This window comes from Parus major, chromosome 1A (assembly GCF_001522545.3).
Source record: "Parus major isolate Abel chromosome 1A, Parus_major1.1, whole genome shotgun sequence".
Lineage (NCBI taxonomy): Eukaryota > Metazoa > Chordata > Aves > Passeriformes > Paridae > Parus > Parus major.
The window spans coordinates 34,355,700-34,376,335 of NC_031773.1; the positions used below are offsets into that span (position 1 = coordinate 34,355,700).

The window sequence follows — 20,636 nt, forward strand, 5'->3', positions numbered from 1 at the left end:
CCCTTCTTTTTTTCCCCAAGGAAACTGTTCCTTTTTGAGCATAATGCTGTGTTTGCTTATTTGTGGATACCATCTGACGAGCTGCTGGTAAGCTGGGGCAGGTTTTGGGAGCAACTGATAGCAAACACACTGGAAAAAGATCTGTGTTCTGTGGTGAGTCACAGTTACATCTTGAGTTATATAACTCGTATAACTGAGTTATATGGTGAAGGCTTTTATATCAGATCTGTGTAATCTGTTGCCTGTGGACTGCAGCAACATATTTGAAATTTTCTAACTGATTTCTAGGATAATACAGCAAAACTTGAGGTTGTGTGCTGTGCTGCTTGCTGCTTGCCATTTTGAACAGTTGTAAGCATTAGTGAATGCAAAAGCAGATACTTCAGGAACTTTAAAGCAAAAAAAGCAGTGACAGCTATGGAAATTCCATCTGGATGACCTTAAGCATTAACCTGAGCAGGAACTTCCAGTTTTAGTTTTCTTATTCAGTGAAAGTCTCTTCTGTCACCAAATTCTCTTCTGTTGTCTAGTCATGAATTGTGACAATTATTTTTTTCTAAGGAAAAAGAACAAATAGGCCATCCAAGTTATGGAAATGACAGTCAATCTGTATGTTTCTGTTGTTTCCTAATGGTTGTTCATTTTTTAGTACATAATCTATCTCAGCTCACAACCTCATTTTGGAAAAGATGTTTACTCAGCAGTTTGGATGCCACAAGCAAATATTTGTCAGTATAATTACTCATTGTCCCAGCTTGTGTTTTATAAAACATGGGATATTGATATTAAGGCAGAAATTTTAGCTTATCTATATATTATCTTTATGTTATAGGTATTTTCCTATGTTCCTCTTACCTCAATAGATTTCGTTCTTTTCTAACACCATTCTTTATACAGTATCATGTCATTGCTGAAATCAGCATGAAGCAGCCAAAGTCATACAGAATAGCTGTAATTTGTTGCCCTAAGGATTATGTGCCTTCTAGTTTGATTGCACCAGACTAACATTGAGAAAATACCATGTGGACAGATGACACTTTCTAAGTCTCAGGACTATGAGGAAGTTTAAGAAAGTGTATAGCTCACAAATTTTGAACATTATCTAAGTAGGTGTTGATGGCTCTCTGACTGTGCCGGAAGTGTGTGTAATTAAAAGGGAGATATGGTACAAAGTTTTAATTCTTTTAGTTAAGGAAAACATACTTCATGACTCAGACTTTGCCCCTGTGCTGGTCTTTAGAAAAAGCCATTAGAGCTTCATTAACTGTTGCTGCCTCAGAACTACGACTGTGACGTCTCGCTGTCTCAAAAGAAGATCTGTTGTTGCATTTCATATCCGTCAGTGTTTACAGTGTCCTGTCCTGTTGGAATGGGAAAGAGATAAGGCTTATTAAAGTTCTTATCTTTGACTTTAATAACATGGTAGATGATGCAGGTGCTAATAAAAAGAAAAGTAATTTTTCTTTTGAAGACTAGAAATAGTGGATTTGAACTTTGTGAGAGAGCAGTAGAGAGGTATTTTATAAATATAAGTCTGTGCAATGGACTAGGGTCAGATAGCAAGGTGCTTGGCTTTCTCCTGCTTGGATACAAACTCTGAGGCTTGAATGTTAGCCTGCTTTCTGAGCTGGTCTCTCTTCTGTCACCTACTGAGCAGTAAATTGGTGATTCAGCAGCTGCTTAAGGAAGTAATGGGGTGCCTGTGCTGAAGAGGTGGACAAAGTGGGATGTTGCAGGGGGAGTAGGCATAAAAGCAAAAGAACAGATTCATTACTAGGGGCAGCATGATTTCACTGCCTTTGTTGTCACTACTCTCATACACCTTTGGAGCCCTGTTGAGTAGCAGATGTATTGAGCAGGAGTGTACAAATGCAGTTAGGCCAAATCACGTTTGTGTTTTTTATGCTTTTGGAGTCTACAGAATATACTTGCAGGGCTGTACTGGGATGGTTCTGTTTCACAGTATAGTGGTTCTGTTGTCTTTTAAGCTCCTATCAATATGAATCTTAGAATTATTCTGACAGGATCTGTTGTAGTACTACTGGTTAGAAATTTGTCGATGTGCTTTCATACATTGAAAATCAGTTTGTATTCCATAATGTCAAGTTTTTCAAGGTTACATAATGCAAGATTTACTAATTGGTAGAAGGAATTCCTTAATTGTATGGGTGACAAGGTTCTTTTCACTTCCTCTATTATGTTAAGAGAGTTTCAGCATATATTGTGTTGAGACTGTCATACTACATTTCCTCTATCAGACTTTTTTGTCCATTGTCAACACCAGAAAACTGTACTTGAAGGTAATTTTTGTCACCTACATGTAAATGGAGTTATCTTCCAGACTAATTTCTGAAAAAATTTTCTAAAGCTTAATTTTTTAGGGAATGGAACAGTACAATTCAGAATTAATATGGAAATAACTAATATTTTGAAAAATGAAGGTCCTGTTTTATGTAGCATTAGTTGGTTAATTTATGCCAAAAGAATGATCTTGCATCAAATCTTTTATTTTTTTCAAAATACCTGAAAGGTGACTTCAAAAAAACAGTAAATGTGAAAACTTTACAGAAAAAAACAGTCATACCCAGACACCCTTTTTTAATTTTCTTGCAGATCTCCACATGATGAACGGGTTCTTCTTGTGAAGACTCAGAAGTCTCTGTCTCAGTCTTTTGAAAATCTCTTTGATGAACCATCATATGGCTTATTACAAGTATGTATTATCTTCATTTTTTTTATTTTGAAGAAATGTATTAACAATTGCACCCTACCTACAGGAATATTTGCTGAGTAGTGATTTTACCATTGTAGAAGCAATAATGCCATTTATGACATTGTTGTTAATTATTGCCAAGTAAAATGCCATTGTATAAGTATTGACTGTATCTTAAACCACATGCTTACTGTAGAAAGTGCACTTAATTTTAAGTTATTTTCTATGGTGTAGTAACTCCTTAACTTCCCTGTGGTATTACTTCAAACCTGTTCATGTTCTCTGTGATTTATACATTTGGGTACAGAAAGTCTTAAAGAGGAAAGGAAAAATTTTAGGAGTTACCAAAACATACTAATTATAATTTCCTAAGTTTTCCTTGACTAGGTATTCTTTTCATTGTTATTTTCTGAGACTTTTGAAGGGATAATGGAAATACAGCAGCAAAGAGGGCAGTATTGGATAAAAATCTGGGTTTTTTTAATACTACAACTGCTTGTCATTTGGTGGGGCTTATGGACTTCTGAAAGTCAGTAGCAAAATGTGAGTGACTTGAATGAGGCCAGAGGGCTGCTCCACTGATGTGTTTAATTAAATAAAATATTCATGAATTAATTACATTAGTTTCTGTATTTAGTTGTCAAATCAAGAATTGTGTGGAATTTGTAGGAGAGTACGTGATGGTTCAGACTGTTTTCTCTGTGAGGGCAGGGAAGCTGGGTGTAATATCTGTTTCATGCCAGGAGCCACTGGATAGCAAACAGTGGATCTGATCCACTTCTGTGCATAGGTCAGGCTTACTGAGAACATTGCTACCCAGTCTTTCAAATCAGTTAGCAGTATTATCTTCATACTTAAGATGCATTTTTTAATCATGTGATGATTGTTCTGTATTACTACCAATACATGAAACTTAAATAATTTTGAGATCTATGGTACTTTTCCTGATGCATTGCTTTGAGTACAAGAATGACAAATAGTTACATATATAGATGTTAAAAATATATTATAAACACAAATGTTTGTGTTCTGCTTGTTTTCCTTGTTATAACAGAAATGGAAGAAAGATCCATACGTAGTAACAATGGGAAAATTTTCCAAAGTCACCAACTATATTGTTGGTAGTTTACGTTCAAGTGATCCATCAAATCAGAGGCGACCACCATCAGAAATGGCAGACTTTCTCAATGATACCATTCCAGGGCTGAAGATAAATCAGCAGGAAGAACCAGGATTTGAAGTCATTACACGAGTGAGTCTTTAAATTAATGATACAGATGCATTGATTGTTTTTATGCACTCCTTTAAGAGAATGGTAGGACTTGAAGCATGATGAGTTCTACTGTTTATAAAATTTTTGTGGCATATTACTATTTATTCTCAAGAGTTAAGATTATGATCAGTTGCTTTTGAATATGTCACTTTTATGCATGCATATGTGAGTTTCTTTTGAAAGGAAGTTTGTAGTTAATGAAATGGTGACTGTAGTTATGTTAGAGGCACTACCTTGAAAGGTGAACGATTTTATGTTCAGTGTTTCCTCTGAGGTCAATTAGAGCTACATTAAGTAAAACTGGAGAATGCAGGCTAAAAACCAGCTTTCTTGGCTAATCTCTGCTAGCATTTCAGTTTCTTTTGAGATTAAAAATACTTAATTGGATAATTAATGTCTAGGGTGTATAAATTACAGATTTATGTATGATTTGAACCAAAGCTAGAATGAATTTATAATTGGTTCATGAATCACTGTGGACACCTGTTGGAGTCTCTATAGATATGTGGAAAAGGTTTATTTTTAAATGCTTGTGATTATTATTTAAACAGCTTATATATTTTTAAAATGCTAAACTGTTTTATATGGGGCATTTTTTAAGTTCAGGCTAGTGTTAGTATCTTAGCAGTAGCTGTATGAACTACGTAATTCTAAGAAGTTGCTTCCTAGCACTTAATTTATCAGTGAGAAAAAATATAACAAATGCTATATATGGAAAATAACACTGACCTATATGTCTTAATCTGACAAATGCCTTGGACTTCTAAAGAGTTAAAACACAAATTGGTTTGGGGTTTGCTATCATAAAAATATTTTTAGGAAGTAAGAATATACTTTCTGCTGAATTCTCCTGTACTTAGACATGCAATTTAGGAACTGAGAGACTAAGCACAAACTGAAACTTTTGATGGGTGTTATAAATTCTGAAAGTACATTCATCCTTGGGTTTTTTAAGAGGCTGTACAAAACCAAATTTTTCCTGTTACATTGTGCAGTCTGTGTAGGGATAGCATCTCCAAACCCAAGCTGATTTTCAGTTCTCTTGTAAGATGCATGCATGTGTATCAGGAATATGTTTTTCAAGTGAAGCTCCTGATTGTCCTTGTTTGCTGTGTTGCATTAGTTTATGGGAAGCTAGCTCAGAGGCATTTGTGGAGTTAGAAGGTTATTTAAAACACATGTACATTTCCAAAATCTGAAATATTAACATATTTCAGGTCCTCAGCACAAGAGTCTTACTCTAAGACTCTAAGATCTTTTGCTCGTTGTTGGCTTGTGTTGGCCCACACTTCTTGCTCATGTGGGTGCAACCTTAGATCCTTAGAGTTGCTGACTGAGGTATGTGCATGTGGAAGTGTAATTGCACTGAATATAAGAAATTGGCAAGCTTAGTATCATTTGTGCAGTTGTTGGCAGCTACTGAAGTTCTTCATTGGGATTCACATATAATGCCTTTGTGTGTGTTTCAGATCGACCTAGGGAAACAGCCTGAAGTCAGCAGAAGAGAGCCTGTGTCAGCTGAAGAATGGGCTAAGAATATGGACTCTGAAGGAAGAATTTTAGATGTTGACTACATAAAGCGACTGATATTCAAAGGGGTAACTAGTTTTTCTAAATTCAGCAAGACCTATGTCTTGATTCTGGCTTTTACTTTCCTTCCCAAACTGTGGCTATACTTCTTTCATTACACTTGTAATGTTTCATGCAGAACTTTGAGCATAACCCAGACAGTCATTATTGAGAGACTTCATAAAAGCATGGTTTCATGCCAGTCAAATACCTCAGCAGTCTTGCAGCTGTGTGAGGTGCTCTGCAAGGAGAGAGATCTTCTTGTGGCTGGCTAAAGGAAATGACTTGACAACCATGAGAATTACTACAAAACTTTGGTTCCTGTAGCCCACTTTCCTGTCATCTCTGCCCACTGGCAGGAGAGTGAGTGTTCTCTTTGATTGATGACTCAAGACCCCCAAAGTGGGGATAGCAGAAGTTCCTTATTCATATGACTGTACTGCAGGAGTTGCAAGAAGCTCTCTTGATGAGAGGATATGTTGGAGTCTGAGATACAGTGTGTATGCCCTTGTTTTTAATATTTAGTTCTAGAATTCAAAGAAACACTGAATTTCATATAATATGAAATTCATGGGCATGTTTTCATGGTGATACATGAGAACAAATGCTAAAGTTAAATAAGAAAAGTGTAAATGTGTAGATTAGAAAGTTTCTTGAATCACTGGGTGAATGGGTTGAGGTTTAGAGTTTAAGGTAGTTTAGAGAGCAGGGGACAAGATGGAGGATTTAGGGTGTTGTCCTTCTTTCTTCTTCATGTTCTTTCCTAGAGGTTTTTGGGTAGTAGTAGGTGATTGGGTAGAAAATGCCGCAGTGCAGCACAAAAGTGTTGGGTCATTGGGTCACTAATAAAAATAACTTAGTTGGCATTTGTTAATTGGGTAAATGGACATATAAAAGACCTTGAAGAAGATCTTTGTTGGCCATTTTACCCCTTTTCTATCATAGTGCACATAGCTCCTTGTACCTTGTAATGCTGATAAGAAAAAATAAACAACTGAGACCGAACGAGAGAAAAAACTAGCCTCCCGTCTCATCAATCTTCAGTTCAAAGGGAAAAAAAACCCAAATCAAAAAGTCCATAAAGAGACGAGGATATGATTCAGCTCCATACATTTTTGTTATCTAAAAATGTTGAGCATTACTTAGATTTCTGACAAGCAGGCTTCTTGAGTGGACACTAGTATTTTTGACTGAAAGGTTCATTGAAGGTGGGCCGTGTCTTGTGAGATTAAAATGTTTGTTTTAAAAAAAAAAATAACTGGAAGACTAGTTGTTAAGATCACTTTGTGACAAGACCAGAAGTTTGGCAATTGTAACCAGAAGCAGCATTATATTTATATACATACATTTTAAAGGTACTTTTCTTTGCTTCTTAAAGTCTGCTATGCCTGTAAGGTTTTTATTTTTAGCAGTGAAGCAAAAATATAGAAAGAAAATTATTTTCTAAAGTTTCTTTTTTTGCTGAAGTGTGAATCCTCTTAATCATACTCTGTTCCTCCTGTTTCATCCGAGTATGATACCTAGTTAACATATGAGACTTGGCTACAATGTAAAAAGAAATTGACTTGAAGTTGCTACTTTGAGAAGTGTTGTATCAATCTAGGAATGTTTCCTCTCATTATGGAAATATTTTTGTTGACACTACATATCCATTTTTCCCTAGGGTCTCTGCCATACTTTAAGAAAAGAGGCCTGGAAATTTCTTTTGGGGTATTTTCCTTGGAATAGCACTAAAGAAGAGAGAGCAAGTCTGCAAAAAAGGAAAACGTGAGTACAGTGTCTTTTTTCTTACAAAAGAAATTTAAAAGCTGCATCTTTTGTTAAGATAGTGATGTAGAAAGTCTTTTGAAACACACTTGCTAAAATTGTTGAATGCAAGAATATGTGACATTTTCTTAAAAATTTTATACTAAAGACATTACACAAAGAGGGTATTGTTACTCTTTCTCAAAGAATAGATGGGATGAATGAATGCTTAAATTAAAAAAAAAAAAAGAATATGAATGTTTGGTTTCAAAATTGTCTTTCTTCTTCAGGGATGAATATTTCAGGATGAAACTGCAGTGGAAATCTGTCAGTGAGGAACAGGAAAAGCGAAATTCAAGATTAAGAGATTACCGCAGCCTTATAGGTAAATTCACATTTAGAGACATACCTAACTGCACACATGCTTTTAAAAGTTTAGATGAAATTGAAAAAAGTACCCTTTTGAAGAGCCTACATGAAAAGGCACTAAAAATGAAATGTTGCTCTTTTCAGAGGTGTCTAAACTTGGTTTTGTACTTAATATTAAAACTTTCTCAACTAGAGTAACTCAGAACTTTACATATCAGTGTTACAAACTGACTGGATTTTTAAACTACCTTTATTTAATAACAAAAAACTCTTCATTTTGTGTTATGTCATAATGTGTTTCTACTGGAAATGTTGTTAAAATATAATGATATACAATAAGAATGCAAAAATGTGTCTGTTCACATTTTATAATTTCTTATAGGAATTTGTGTATGTGCATTCTGACTTCAGGGGTTTTACTCCTACCTCTAAAAGTTTCATCAAATATGTTGAGTATTAGCAGTTTGTATCCTCAGTTCTCTTTGGTAGTGAGATTTGGGCACCAATGTTTAGGATTTCTAAATATTTTTTCAGGAGACAGTCCCAGATTTCTTTGCCATTCTGAGAGAAAGACTAAACTTGTTTCAGGAAGTTATTCAAAATGTAAGCTAAAAGGGTCAAAGTAGTCTAGTCTTGGTAGATTAATAAACTACATTTTTAGAGAATGATAACAGAAAAAAATATTCCAAGTTAAAAAAAGTCCAGGTGTTTGTTACTGTTGAGACAAATATTTTAGTTTTTAAGTGTTTGAAATATATGTGGCAATATTAGGGTTATGTAGTAAAATATATCCAGAACTAGAAAACCCTCCTTTTATCACACTGCATTCAAAATTTTGCAAAACTTCAAAATACATTGGTTTTGAATTTCACCTTATTAAAGAGCATGCTGTGTGCTTGATATGTTTCAGGCATCAAAACTGCCTGATGAAAGAAGCAGTTTCATCTGCTATGAGTTACAGGAGCTTGTTACACTGTCTTTATAAAATGCTGTTAGGAACTTCACAGTGTCTTTGAGCTGATCAGGTGGGAACTTTCCAACCACGGCTTATGCTGCGTTGCATCAGTATTCATAAATGGCATTGTAGAGTTAATTTGCATAAAATTGTTTTTAATCCTCTTAAGTGTAAAACATTTTTGCTGAATTACAATCAGGATTTTTTCCATAAAATGCATTATCAAAGAAAAGGCAGAAAGCTTTAAAACATGTTTATAGGCAAGTCCTTTCATTGCAGATAGGAAGGATTTCCTTTATTTTAAAATATTCTTTATTTTGAAATGAGATTTAGTTATGCAATAGTCTCAAACACTTCAAAGTTTTGCAACAGTGTTTGAGGAAGAAATCATCAGCTTAGACATTCTGAATTAATTTGATACTGGCTTTTTAGGACTGGTTTTGAAAGAGTTTTTATATCTGGACTGTTTTCTTAGAAAAAGACGTTAACAGGACAGACCGAACAAATAAGTTCTATGAAGGCGAAGATAATCCAGGACTGATTTTACTTCATGATATTTTGATGACCTATTGCATGTATGATTTTGACTTAGGTAAGTTGTGTCCCTCGGAATGTAAAAGCTTCCTTGGTTTTTGATACACAGTTTTGCTAAATCCTATTAATATAATTGAGCTTGTATTGATTACAATGCTTTTTGTAAATGTTTTACAAAAGACTTAATATTTTGTAGTATTTAATAATGTAGATAAATTTCTTCAGTTTTTCTTTCTCTCTTCAATTTGATGCCTGTCTTAGGCATCTGAACTCATCAATTTTGGTGGGATTGGGAATTAAGTGGAAGTTTGTCTTCACCACTGACCTACTGTTGTGGGGTTCGTTTGTTCTTTTTGTTCTGGGGGGCTTTGTTTTTTCTGGGGTTTTTGTTTCGGGGGGTTTTGTGTGGTAAAGTTTTTGTGGTTTAGGTTTTTTTTGTGTTAATTTTTTTAATAGAATTGAAGCAGGCTTGCTTTTCAGACTTTTAAATGGGTTTGGGTCTTTGGAGCCTGGAGTATTACATATATTTTTAGGGCTGATAATATCCATAAAAATGATAATCCAGCTGCCACTGCTGTAATTAAAGCTCAGCAAGCTGAACCAACTGTTTGTAAACATGATATTCTTGTGAATATTTTAAAAGCTGGTTCTTGAGAAGTGCATTAGCAATCTGTCAAAAATTACATTTTAGTGCATGCATCTGCTGTGGAGGGAAGAACATAAAACATCTTGTTTAATCTCAGTGTTAATGTAATGGCTAAATCTTGGCTTCTTGTTAATTGTCTTGGGAGGGAGGAAGAAGATACTTGTAGTTGGTTCCCTCTCCACCACTGGCATGACATTTGGCTGTTGTATACTTTGGAGTTTTTTTGGGTATTCTGTACCAGTAAAGTTTTGGGATTCTAAAAGCCATTTGTGCCAGATTTTGTAAACAAAAAGTAAAATCTTTAACCACTAGTAAACAAGCTGCAGAGCTTTAGTTCTTGTCAGCTTTCATTCTCTCTGAAAGAGGGTCTTGATCTTTGGCTTGAAAAAAGAGAGAACTAAAACTGATGGTTTAAACATGTAGCTCTGTTTCACCTCTTTCCACGTTTCAACATTCATTAATGCACAGTGACATTATAGATGAAAGTAAAGCAGATTCACCACCCACTCTGTTAAAAACATTGTTGAGATGGCTTAAATGTGCACACCAGATAAGTCTTTTGTTTTATAAGCAAGCAGGAATAATGGAAATACAGTAAATTTGACACAGTAACTGTCCAAGGCTTCTACGCATTGGTGCAGCGCTCCTCTTAATCTTTTGACAGTGGCTTTAGAGGGGTCTGAATCATGCCACAAACTGCCAGATAGGGGAGGGGACAGAACAGCTGTTAATAGAGTATTTTTCTGAACTAATTCCTTAAGTCTGCATTAATGAAATAGGTTTTATTATTAAATAGACTTTCAAACTGTCTCAGACAGAATTTTCTTTGCATTTATTTTTAGTTAGCTGTAGTATTAAATATATGGGGAAGAAAACTAATTATTTTTTCTTTTGACCTTTTAATTATTTACCTGTTTGCTGTTACTTATTCTATTTTTATTCTCACAGCTGCTCCATATTTCCAGTTATTGATTCTAATCCTTTTGTTTAGTTACACAGTTACAGTTGCATCATTGAGAAATAAAGTAAACCAACTGAGAAATGTTATCTTGAACCAATCACTGATGACAGATACACACATTGTGTTTTCTTATTTAGGGAGGCCAGCAACAATTGGGCAATAGATAAGCTGACACTAGCATCAGTGATAATTGGAAGAGTTGGGAAGAAGAGGAAAAATTATCTGTAAAAATCATTATGCTCTACTTAAACTGTTGGACTATTAATTGCAAACAAGAAAGCTGGAAGAAGCATTAAAAATCAGTGAAAATTTAAAAAAATGGTTTTTTATATAACTAAAATTTTACAGCTGTTTGTAAAAATTATATGCTTTAGTGGGCATTTTCTTCTCCAGTTAAATTTCAATCTTTTCTTGAAAGTGTGTGAGTACTTTTTAGGTGGTGTGAACTTTACCAGTTCTAGGCACAAAACTTAAAAGCACATCCTTGAATCAGATCTAGATACATGTTGCTTTTGTGCCTCTTGCAAGCAATACTTTACTATTAATTCCCTTTCTCACTTTGACAGGTTGAATTCTTTGTTGTTGTCTGCTTGGTTATACAGATGGTCTTAGACTTGGATGTATTTAAAGTATTGGCCAAGCAGAACAGTCCAAACTTCCTTAAATAAAGGGATCTTTAAAGCATATTCAGTGACAGGAAAAAAAAAAAAAAAAAAAAGAAGTGTAGAATGCAAAGTTTTCTTCATAAGAACTGTTGCACTGTGTTTTTTTGGAATTGCAGCTCAACATCTCTTTAAATGAATTTGAGAAGAAATTCTTCATTTGGGGGTGGGTGGGGAAGTGGGAAGACATTCAAAAATTTTAAACGTCTAGAAGAAAGTAACCAAGTACAAACAGATTATATGCAAGTTTGTATTTGTGATGGTGCAAGGTATAGACTTAATCTTAAAAATATCAATATATGCTCCTGAGTTCTAAATAGGAACATTTTTACTAAAAATCTATTGTGCACAAACTCAGTTTGTACATATTTTAAAAGCTTCTAGAACAATGTGTTTGCTTTGTGTTCTCTTTGGATTGGCAGAAAGGGCTGATAAACCTTATCAGATCTGCTGGATGTTGGTGCCTATTAATACAAATTTGTCTTTACTGGTAGTTGAATTGGAGAATTATAGTATCTGTATGTGCTAACGTTTGTTTCACTCAGTCATTCATCACACTTGAAAAATTACTGTTTAACTGTTGAGTTAAAATTCCTTTTTTCTTTTCCCCCCCTCTGTTTTTTCTCCATCAAGGTTATGTGCAGGGGATGAGCGACTTGCTGTCACCTGTCTTGTATGTTATGGAGAATGAAGTAGATGCCTTTTGGTGCTTTGTGTCATACATGGATCAAATGGTAAAATGAGGCTTTTTTGGCCCACATAAACAGATAAGCTACAAATAGTATTTGGGGTTAATTTTACTTTATAAATTTCACCGGGTTTTTAAAAATCTTTTAAAGCAGTCATTTCATGTTTGAAGTCAATACGCTTTTGTTGATTGAGGTTGTGGTGGGTTTGCAATAGTATTGCTGTACAATACAGGCATATTTGGCTCCTTAAGAATTCCAAAGTAACTGTAACAGACAAATTTGTATTTATCAGTAGTCCTTAAGCAGGATTTTGTTCAGGATAATGATTTCATTGTATACCTGCCTTTTGGCTTTTGTTAAATGCAGTTTAGACTTCCCACAAACTGAAGCTATTATGACTTTCGTATCTGGCAAAAGAGTGTGTGACTGATATGAAAGTAAAAGAAAATTTGGGTTTTTTTGTTTGAGTGCAGTCATGCTGCTTTGAAGTACAGAGCTTAGGCAGATTTAAACTATCATTTATTACATACAAAAATGTTAGTATAGAAGTACAGTTCAGTGCTTTAATTTAGCATTTGCATTTAGTTAAGCTTCTCAGTAGAAGACTGACATTTCATTAGATAGAAGTATAGTTAAACATCCATGTGTTAAATACCTAAAGGGTGAGAACCACTCTTGAAATAAAAAAAACTTCATCTAAAATAGCTGCAAATCTCAAAAGTGAGTTAATAAAAATGACAGTGCTAATGTTTTATTCCATACAGCATCAGAATTTTGAAGAACAGATGCAGGGTATGAAGACACAACTAATTCAGCTGAGTCATTTGCTTCGTTTACTAGACAGCGGATTTTGCAGTTATTTAGGTAGGTGCATTATTCATGTACAGTAACTGGAACAGCTTCCTGCATTCTGTTCCTTACCAGTTTAAATATAATTCCAATATTATATGAGTACAGGACTTGTAACTTTATAATGCCTAAAATTCTTCAATAATAGTTCCATGCTTATGGAAGAAACAGGGTCATCCTGTTACCAATTCTAAAAATATACCATACTCTGGCAAATACCTTTGATTCTAAAAAGGGCCTGCCATCTTAAAAATCAGTGGTGTGAGCATGTACCTGTAAAGTGTGGGGGTTTTGTTTTTTTTTTTTCCACCTGTTCTCTGAGTCAAATCTAATGCTTCTGAAATGTCATACTCTTATTCCTAGAATCTCAAGACTCAGGCTACCTTTATTTTTGCTTCCGGTGGCTTCTTATCAGATTTAAAAGGGAATTTAGTTTTCAAGATATTCTTCGACTCTGGGAGGTAAGGAAATACTTCAACATACAAATTCAGCAGGTTTTGGCCTTTAGAACAAAAAGCATGGATCATTTTGCAAAGTGTTTAATACTCTGATAAAGTTTAAAAAAAATTATTTGGCGCAATGATCTGAGGACAAGCGAACATTTCTTATGTTTTTTTAGCCTAAAAAACAATTTGTGAAGTTAATGAAAAAGTGCTAGTGCTGGTTTGGATAAATTGGCTTTTGCAGAAAGGTTTGGACAGAAGTCTTCAACTGAGACTCTTAAGTAAAAATAGTAAGTGGAGAGTACTTGTTAACTGCTAATGGAAAACAGCTCATGATAAAAGAGCATTTTTTTTTGATTAATTCCTTGGTATTGGTGATTCTTTGTAGATTAAGTTGAATGAAGCACTGTCAGGGTAGTTTGTGTTAGCCAAAACCGTGAAGAGGAGGATGTCAGAAAATAGTTAGTCTTGATGGTAAGGATTTGAGATGCCAAATAATATTATGTAAAACATCAGAATATTGATGTTCTGATAATTCAGGGTTAATGAGATCTTTCTTTGATTTAAATGATGTTGGAATCAAATGGAATAATTAGGATTAACTAATATTTTGGTCTTTAGTTTTTTGTTCTGAGAAAAATGAGAAGTGTGTCAACAGTAGAGGTTTATTGTCTAAGATGCATTTAACAGGGGCACGATATTCACTGAAAACTCAGAAGAAGAGAATAAATGCTCAGATGAACAGGAGGAGTATTTTTTAGGACATAACATCATATGTGTTGGGGAACAGAAGGGTAATGAAAAGAACAGGGCTGAGATGCATAAAGTTTGTACTATAATGAAAAATAATGTTGTTTCTGGTGTGATGAAAAATAATGCTGATACTTTTATTCACTTTTTCCACTAATGAAAAAGGAGTCACATAAAGAGCAGGACCAGTATTTAAAACTGTCTATAAAGTAAATCTTTTTTAGCTTTTTTATCATCAGTTGGTGGGATTTACTATCATAGAGTATTGAGGTGGTATTTCAACCAGAGGACAAAAGAGTTTATGGATAACATTCATAAATAAGGAAACCAATATGTACAAAACCAGAATAATTCTCTTGTTCCAAGGTATAAATGACAATGATTTCAGAGGGGAGATGCACTCATCTCTTCCCCCCAGTATTATGTTGTCTTTTCAGTATTTTTTAAGGACTAATTTTTCTTCTTAATTTGATAACAACAGTATTTTTATTTATAGTTTATAGTCCCAGGATGGCATGTTTTTATCACCTCTGCTTTAATGCATATATATGTGTACATACAGAAAAGAAACACACTATATTTCTCTCTCAAGTATATTTTTTTTTCCTCTCTTAGGAATACAATGAAAACCTGTTGATATATGATAGTCTTGCAGGTTTCTTATAGCACATCATAATGTATGTTTACTACAAGTATTCAATTTCTTTGCTAGATATATGGAATAGCAAAGGGAATATCTTGTTTTCCTTCTTAAAACAAAGTAATTAAAGCATTATGTTGATGTTTTTATGTGAAGACCAGTGTCACCTCAGTGTTTTTTCTCCAATGCATAGCCATGCAGCTCCATTGGTATCAGTGAAGTGAGATTTACAAAGGCAAGCTGTAGGCACAGGAGGCCTTTTCCCTTTATAAAGAAATTAACTACTTTTTTGGGTATTTGGCTGAGCAAAACATCCAGTTTTTTGAATTGAGGGAATCCATTTGAAGGCAATATTACGCTGTGACGTACTCACTTGCAGAGCATAGAATGGGATGAAAGAGAGGTGCCATCTGAGATTCCAGTCCTAGGCTCCAGGACTTCTGGGGCTTTTTCTGTCTAATCTGTTAATTTCAGGGTCCTTGTGGATCTCTGTTTCTGTCTGCTGACTCATATGAACCATTCAGTTAGCATCAGACACTTTTTATCTGTTCCCACTGGCTTCATGGCTTCCAGTGTTCTATCACAAAAAAAGGAAAGAAAGATTCTTCACTAGTCTGGTTTCTCCCACCTCCATTCACTTTGGAAATGAGAGATACCAGTTCTCATCATCTGGAGCAGAGGCTAACTCCCAGCCTTTGCACTTCCTGAGCAGGAGCCATAATCAAATTGTGGTAGAAAATATGTGGTTGTTTCATTGCTGTGTGACAGACTTGCATGTGATAGAGAGGTGGCATTCCAGCTTGTGTGGATAAGCTGAGACACGTTATGTGAGTGCAATTATTGGCGATGTTACATGTAATGCCTCTTGTGTGGGGGTTAAACTGCTCTGCCTGTGGAAGGGTTTCCTTATAGCATGTTTTTGCAGTGCTTCTCAAACACAGCCCAGATTTTGTGATCCTGACCCACTTCTTTGCTGGCCCAAAATTGAGAGCAGTTTAGTCCCTCCTTGAAACTGGAGATGCAAGCAATATCACCTGATAATTCCCGCCAGTTCTTAATCTTTCATTTGCACAGTGGGTGACTTAGAAGAAACCCAGAATAAAAATTCTGTAACAAAATTACAACTAACTTACACCTGACTCCAGTATTATTCTAGTGCCACTGGCGTAACATAAAGCCAGAACAATTTGGGAATAAGTTACTTTACATACATTGGTTCCAATATTCATGGCTGCTGAGGCAGCTCTAGAACAAATGGGTCTTTACTTGTGTAGCTGTATTAGAAAGCAAAAAGAAAAAAATAGCTACTGCTCCATATTTTTATATTTATACTTTCATACTTATAATTTAAATGCTGCTTTTTCTTCCATCCTTCCAGCATGTTTTGATGCTGCTGTTGTGCATTTACATACGTAACCTTAAGTGCATGCTCTGCTCCACACTTGGAAAGGTTTATCAAAAATGGTAGCAAAATGCATGGATTTTTTTTTTTTCAGCAACTTGATGTTGAACCAAAATCAATGCACAACTGTCAATAAGTCCTTCTAAGGAAGTAGGAGTAGAAGAACATAATAGTGTGTAGACAGACTGTGTTTGGTAGATTATAGACATTTTCATTCAATTGTTACTGTTTATCAGCCTACTTGCATTCCAGTCTCTCTCCTCAACTGAGAGAATGGTTTAACAGAATATTGGTTGTCTGAAAAAGATGTGAAATTTTATTTCTGAACTGGGTCTTAATTGAAACATTTAAGATTAATTGCACCTTATTTTGGGTGAACTTGGTTTGGATACTTTTGGGATTTATGCAATTCTGTTTACAGGTTACATGTACTAGTGATGGAAGTTCAAGTATGAGCTCTTGCTCAGCTATAAGGCTCAATTCCATCAATAATGATGAAAGAAGTTTTTTGCTAATGAAGTAACAAATTTTCAGCAGTCTGATTTCTTACCTGCTTTTTTTGAGAATAAATCAATTGTCTTGAAACCCTTTATCTGTCAGGGCAATTTGTTCAAGCAGACTTTTGCTTCTTTCTTGTTTTGTTGGCAAAATTGTTCTCCAGCTTTCTGCCCACCACACAAGTTCTTTTCAAATACTATTTTTTTAAGTGTTTTTCTAAATGTACTAAAATAGGGTATTAGTACTGAGGTTGCAATTTTGAGTTCCAGTGAATTCAAGAGTGATTAATTGTGTCCTCCATGGGACCAAAAGCCAGTGTGTCTTCAGTCAGAAAGGAATACCCACCCATCCCCAGAACGTGCATATACGTGCCTTTGGGTTCTCATGGTGGTGGGACTGGGAACAACTTTAGCACCGTATTTATAAACATTAGAGCCTTTTTAGCTGTTGCTGGGCATGATACTCTTCTGCCAATTCACACTTAGTGCAGATATTCTATGGCACACAAATAATTTGTTAGCTTCAGTTACTTCTGTTTCACATGAGCTGAGGCAGAGCCCACATTCACAAGACCATAACCTCAAGAAGTTTTGTAGCATTACAGTGGACAATATCTTAAGAACTAGATAAGCATTTGGTGACTCAGACTTCTTGTCTATAAAGTGCCAAAAGTAAAATTCCAAATAATTTTATAAATACTTAGTTGCTTTCAAAAACAGCTTATTGTTAGTTTAAGTGATTTCAAATTTCAAATGTAGGGTTTTTGTATTTTAACAGGTCATGTGGACGGAATTGCCTTGTCAGAATTTTCATCTTCTCCTTTGTTGTGCTATCCTAGAGTCTGAAAAACAGCAAATAATGGACAAGCACTATGGCTTTAATGAAATATTAAAGGTACCAAATTCTTATGCATTATTGTGCTGGTTTTGGCTGCAGTGGAGTTGTCTTCCTAGTGGCTGGTATGGGGCTATCTTTTGGGTATTAAATTAAAATATTAGTTAACTTTTTGGAGTTAATGCAATATGATTGTGGTTTATGTTGGGGGAGAGAAAGGTGCCTACCATCTTCTGAAGGGTTAAATGTCAACCGAATGTCTATTCTGCAGGCTTTCAAAATGGTTTGTTGGATGTCTGTGTTTAGTGATAAGATCATTAATAGATCAAAAATGCTTCTCCCCTCAGATGACTGCTTATTATATTTAGTACTAACTTTTGCTTTATCTTCTATGATCTAATTTATAATCTCTGAAAATGTGAGCTGCTGGGGGGGAGGTACATAGGAGGACCAGATAGTTTGTTATGTTTAGAGGTACTATGGATTCCTCTTGCAGACCTTGGATGCTAGTGAAAGGCAGCTGTTCCATACTGTATCTTTGAGTAGCCATTTCTCAAAGCTTATAGACTATGTCTAGCATTTCACAGCTCCAGGGGCAGGCTAATAAGGTGATACTTATTAGCAGTGCAGTACAGTATTAGTGAATTTTGGCTAAAACATAGTTACCATTTATCTCACTTTGCCTTGTGAATCTATTTTTAGCATATCAATGAACTGTCTATGAAAATTGATGTGGAATATATACTCTGCAAAGCAGAAGCAATTTCTATGCAGATGATGAATTGCAAGGTAAAGATATCTATCTACTGTGAATGTTTATAGACAGTAAAAGTATGTAGTTAGCTGTAAGTGTTCATATATGACTTGTGAAATAACTGAATGCCTAGGTACAGTGAAGCGTGTTGTGTAGCTGTGCTGTGCAATGCCTGTGTTTGAGAAGTCTGTAAGCAAGAGTGATTGATTTTATAGAGTAATACTGTTCACTGGGGGAAAGCTGAATTGTGCTTTTTGGTTGTGATTTCTTGACTCTCACTAGGTAACCTCACTCCAAGAAATTTGATGTTTGATGTGCTTGAGAAAAACTAGTTGAAAGGTGCATTGCATTGAAAGCATGTCAGACTTACTAGGCAAAAACTGGTGGGTCACTCAATAAAACTAATTTCAGTAACATGAAGTGTAATTATAATAGTTGATTAGGCTTTTACTTTTGTAATGAAGATTCCATTGTTAACCAGGAATTGATTCCTGAGTGTGTTCCCTTTACTGTCTTTTTGAAAAGCAGCTTCAGAAAATGGTAACTGTAATGTAAGTATTGCTGAGAGAGATGCTTTCAGAGAAGCTAAATTCAGATGAATGATTGCTCAGATGAATGAGTACTGGGAATGCAGGATGGACAGAGAGGACTTTGTTGTTAACTTTTTGCATTTAATTACAGTGGTCTTTAATATTTCCCCTGCCACCTCCTTCCTAGGAATTGCCTCAAACAGTCAGTGAGATCCTGGGGATAGAGAACAGTTCAGTAACACCGGATTCAGATACTGGAGAGGATGAAAGTGGAGCTGAGTTGAGTTGTCCGACGTCGCTGTATCAGAGTATCTCAACCCCTGTAATTGCTGCCAATGGGACAAGGGACGGCGCTCAACAGACGGCTGAGACGCAGAGCCTCACTCCTGCATAATTACACTCGGTCACCTTGGAGAAAGACTTCTACTGAGCACGTTTCGGTCAAGCACTTGAGAGATGGATATTTAAATCTGGTGTTGATTAAGCTTTAAGGTTGTAAAGAAAATCTGTACTGTAATGCTTTTGCATTAAAGCTTTACAACATGACTCAACTTAACTATTTTTGTAGTTTCTTCTACCAAAATAGCCTTTTGTTTTCAATAACATTCCTTAATATTTTTGTAGCCAAGTGCATTTTCTTTTTGCTGGTAAACTGGAAATGGATGGTGATTAAGAATGAAAGAAATTTCTGCATTTGCTGTGCTTTCACACATACTGATCTAAGACAATGTGATCTCTTTGATTTGAGCAGATTCACAATATGCCAGCTGAAGCTGCTGTACAAAATTTTCAAGCTGAAGTGATGCTGATGTGCTAAAGGAGGATTCTTTTGTAAATGGATTTTTTCCTATCTCAAATGTTTACAAAAATACTTCTAAGTATTTGTTGCTGGTTGAATGTAGATTTGAAATGGACATTCATACTTGCACAGTTTAATGTCCAAATACTGAATTTTGTGTAATTGGGAGTGGATGAACAGTATATTTTTACATTAACATATCTTCACTTTATATATACATATATATATATTTACACATATACACACACTATATACACAAATGTTTGTGAATACTAAAAAGGATAGTTGTATTTTCAATATCTGAATAAACTTGACTGTTCATTCATATGAATCAGTTTTACCAAATTAATGCACAGCTCCAAACTGGGCTCTTTTTCAAAACTTTTCTAACTGAAGGTAACTTTCATGTGAATATATTCAGTCCTACACGTGATGTAATTTTGCAATTGATATCTTGCAAACTTTACTAATGTTCATATTTGCTAGTATATTAACTGATCAATTAACTACTTACACTGTTTTTATGGCAACATTATTTGGAAAATTAATAAGCAGGTTGTAAAAAAGCCAACCCACAAACCACACACCAAAATAGTAATCACAAATAATACTAATGCATTTTTTGTATTTGCAAAAGACAGTGAGTTTATTCCATGCCACGCTGATGTCCTTTGACGTTATGTGAATTTTAACATAACTGATTAAGTGTATTCATTATTTGGTAACTATTGTACATATATAAAATAAAAGTCAAAGCTGATTTAGTGTTTTTAATTAAATCATATTTAGAGAAAAAAAATCTAGTTGTCTGGTTGTTAATGTAAGAACATGAGACAGGGGAGAGCTAGTGGTTAGTCCATGGATAGGACATATTTTGTGGGTAATGAAGGGCTGTGGGAGTTTCTGCTTGTTGCTACAGAATGGAACATGCCTTTCCTCTCTAGCTAGTTGAAGTGTGGGATATGGCAGAGCTTTCTTTTCTTGTGGAGCAGTTTACTTTTACAAATGTTATTTGTGCCA

General features: G+C 35.0%; 1 protein-coding gene across 10 annotated transcripts in view; it reads left to right on the top strand.

Annotated features, from left to right (window-relative positions):
• The window catches only part of TBC1D15 (TBC1 domain family member 15), a 35,999-nt gene extending 15,623 nt beyond the window's left edge, over positions 1-20,376 (top strand). Inside the window, exons 6-17 of one of the 10 annotated variants that reach the window (XR_004497566.1) lie at positions 2,614-2,713; positions 3,768-3,965; positions 5,456-5,584; positions 7,219-7,322; positions 7,592-7,686; positions 9,101-9,217; positions 12,062-12,162; positions 12,882-12,981; positions 13,330-13,427; positions 17,458-17,593; positions 18,236-18,322; positions 19,005-20,376. Coding sequence is in view for 8 of the 10 variants with exons in the window: in XM_015628233.2 (XP_015483719.1) it covers positions 2,614-2,713; positions 3,768-3,965; positions 5,456-5,584; positions 7,219-7,322; positions 7,592-7,686; positions 9,101-9,217; positions 12,062-12,162; positions 12,882-12,981; positions 13,330-13,427; positions 17,477-17,593; positions 18,236-18,322; positions 19,005-19,211 (1,453 nt within the window). In the remaining 2 variants the exon portion in view is untranslated. Of the gene's footprint in view, positions 1-2,613; positions 2,714-3,767; positions 3,966-5,455; positions 5,585-7,218; positions 7,323-7,591; positions 7,687-9,100; positions 9,218-12,061; positions 12,163-12,881; positions 12,982-13,329; positions 13,428-17,457; positions 17,594-18,235; positions 18,323-19,004 lie in introns of those variants that run through there. The other 9 variants (XM_015628233.2, XM_015628231.2, XR_004497567.1 and 6 more) reach the window with 9 other exon arrangements.
• Positions 20,377-20,636: the final 260 nt, after the last annotated feature.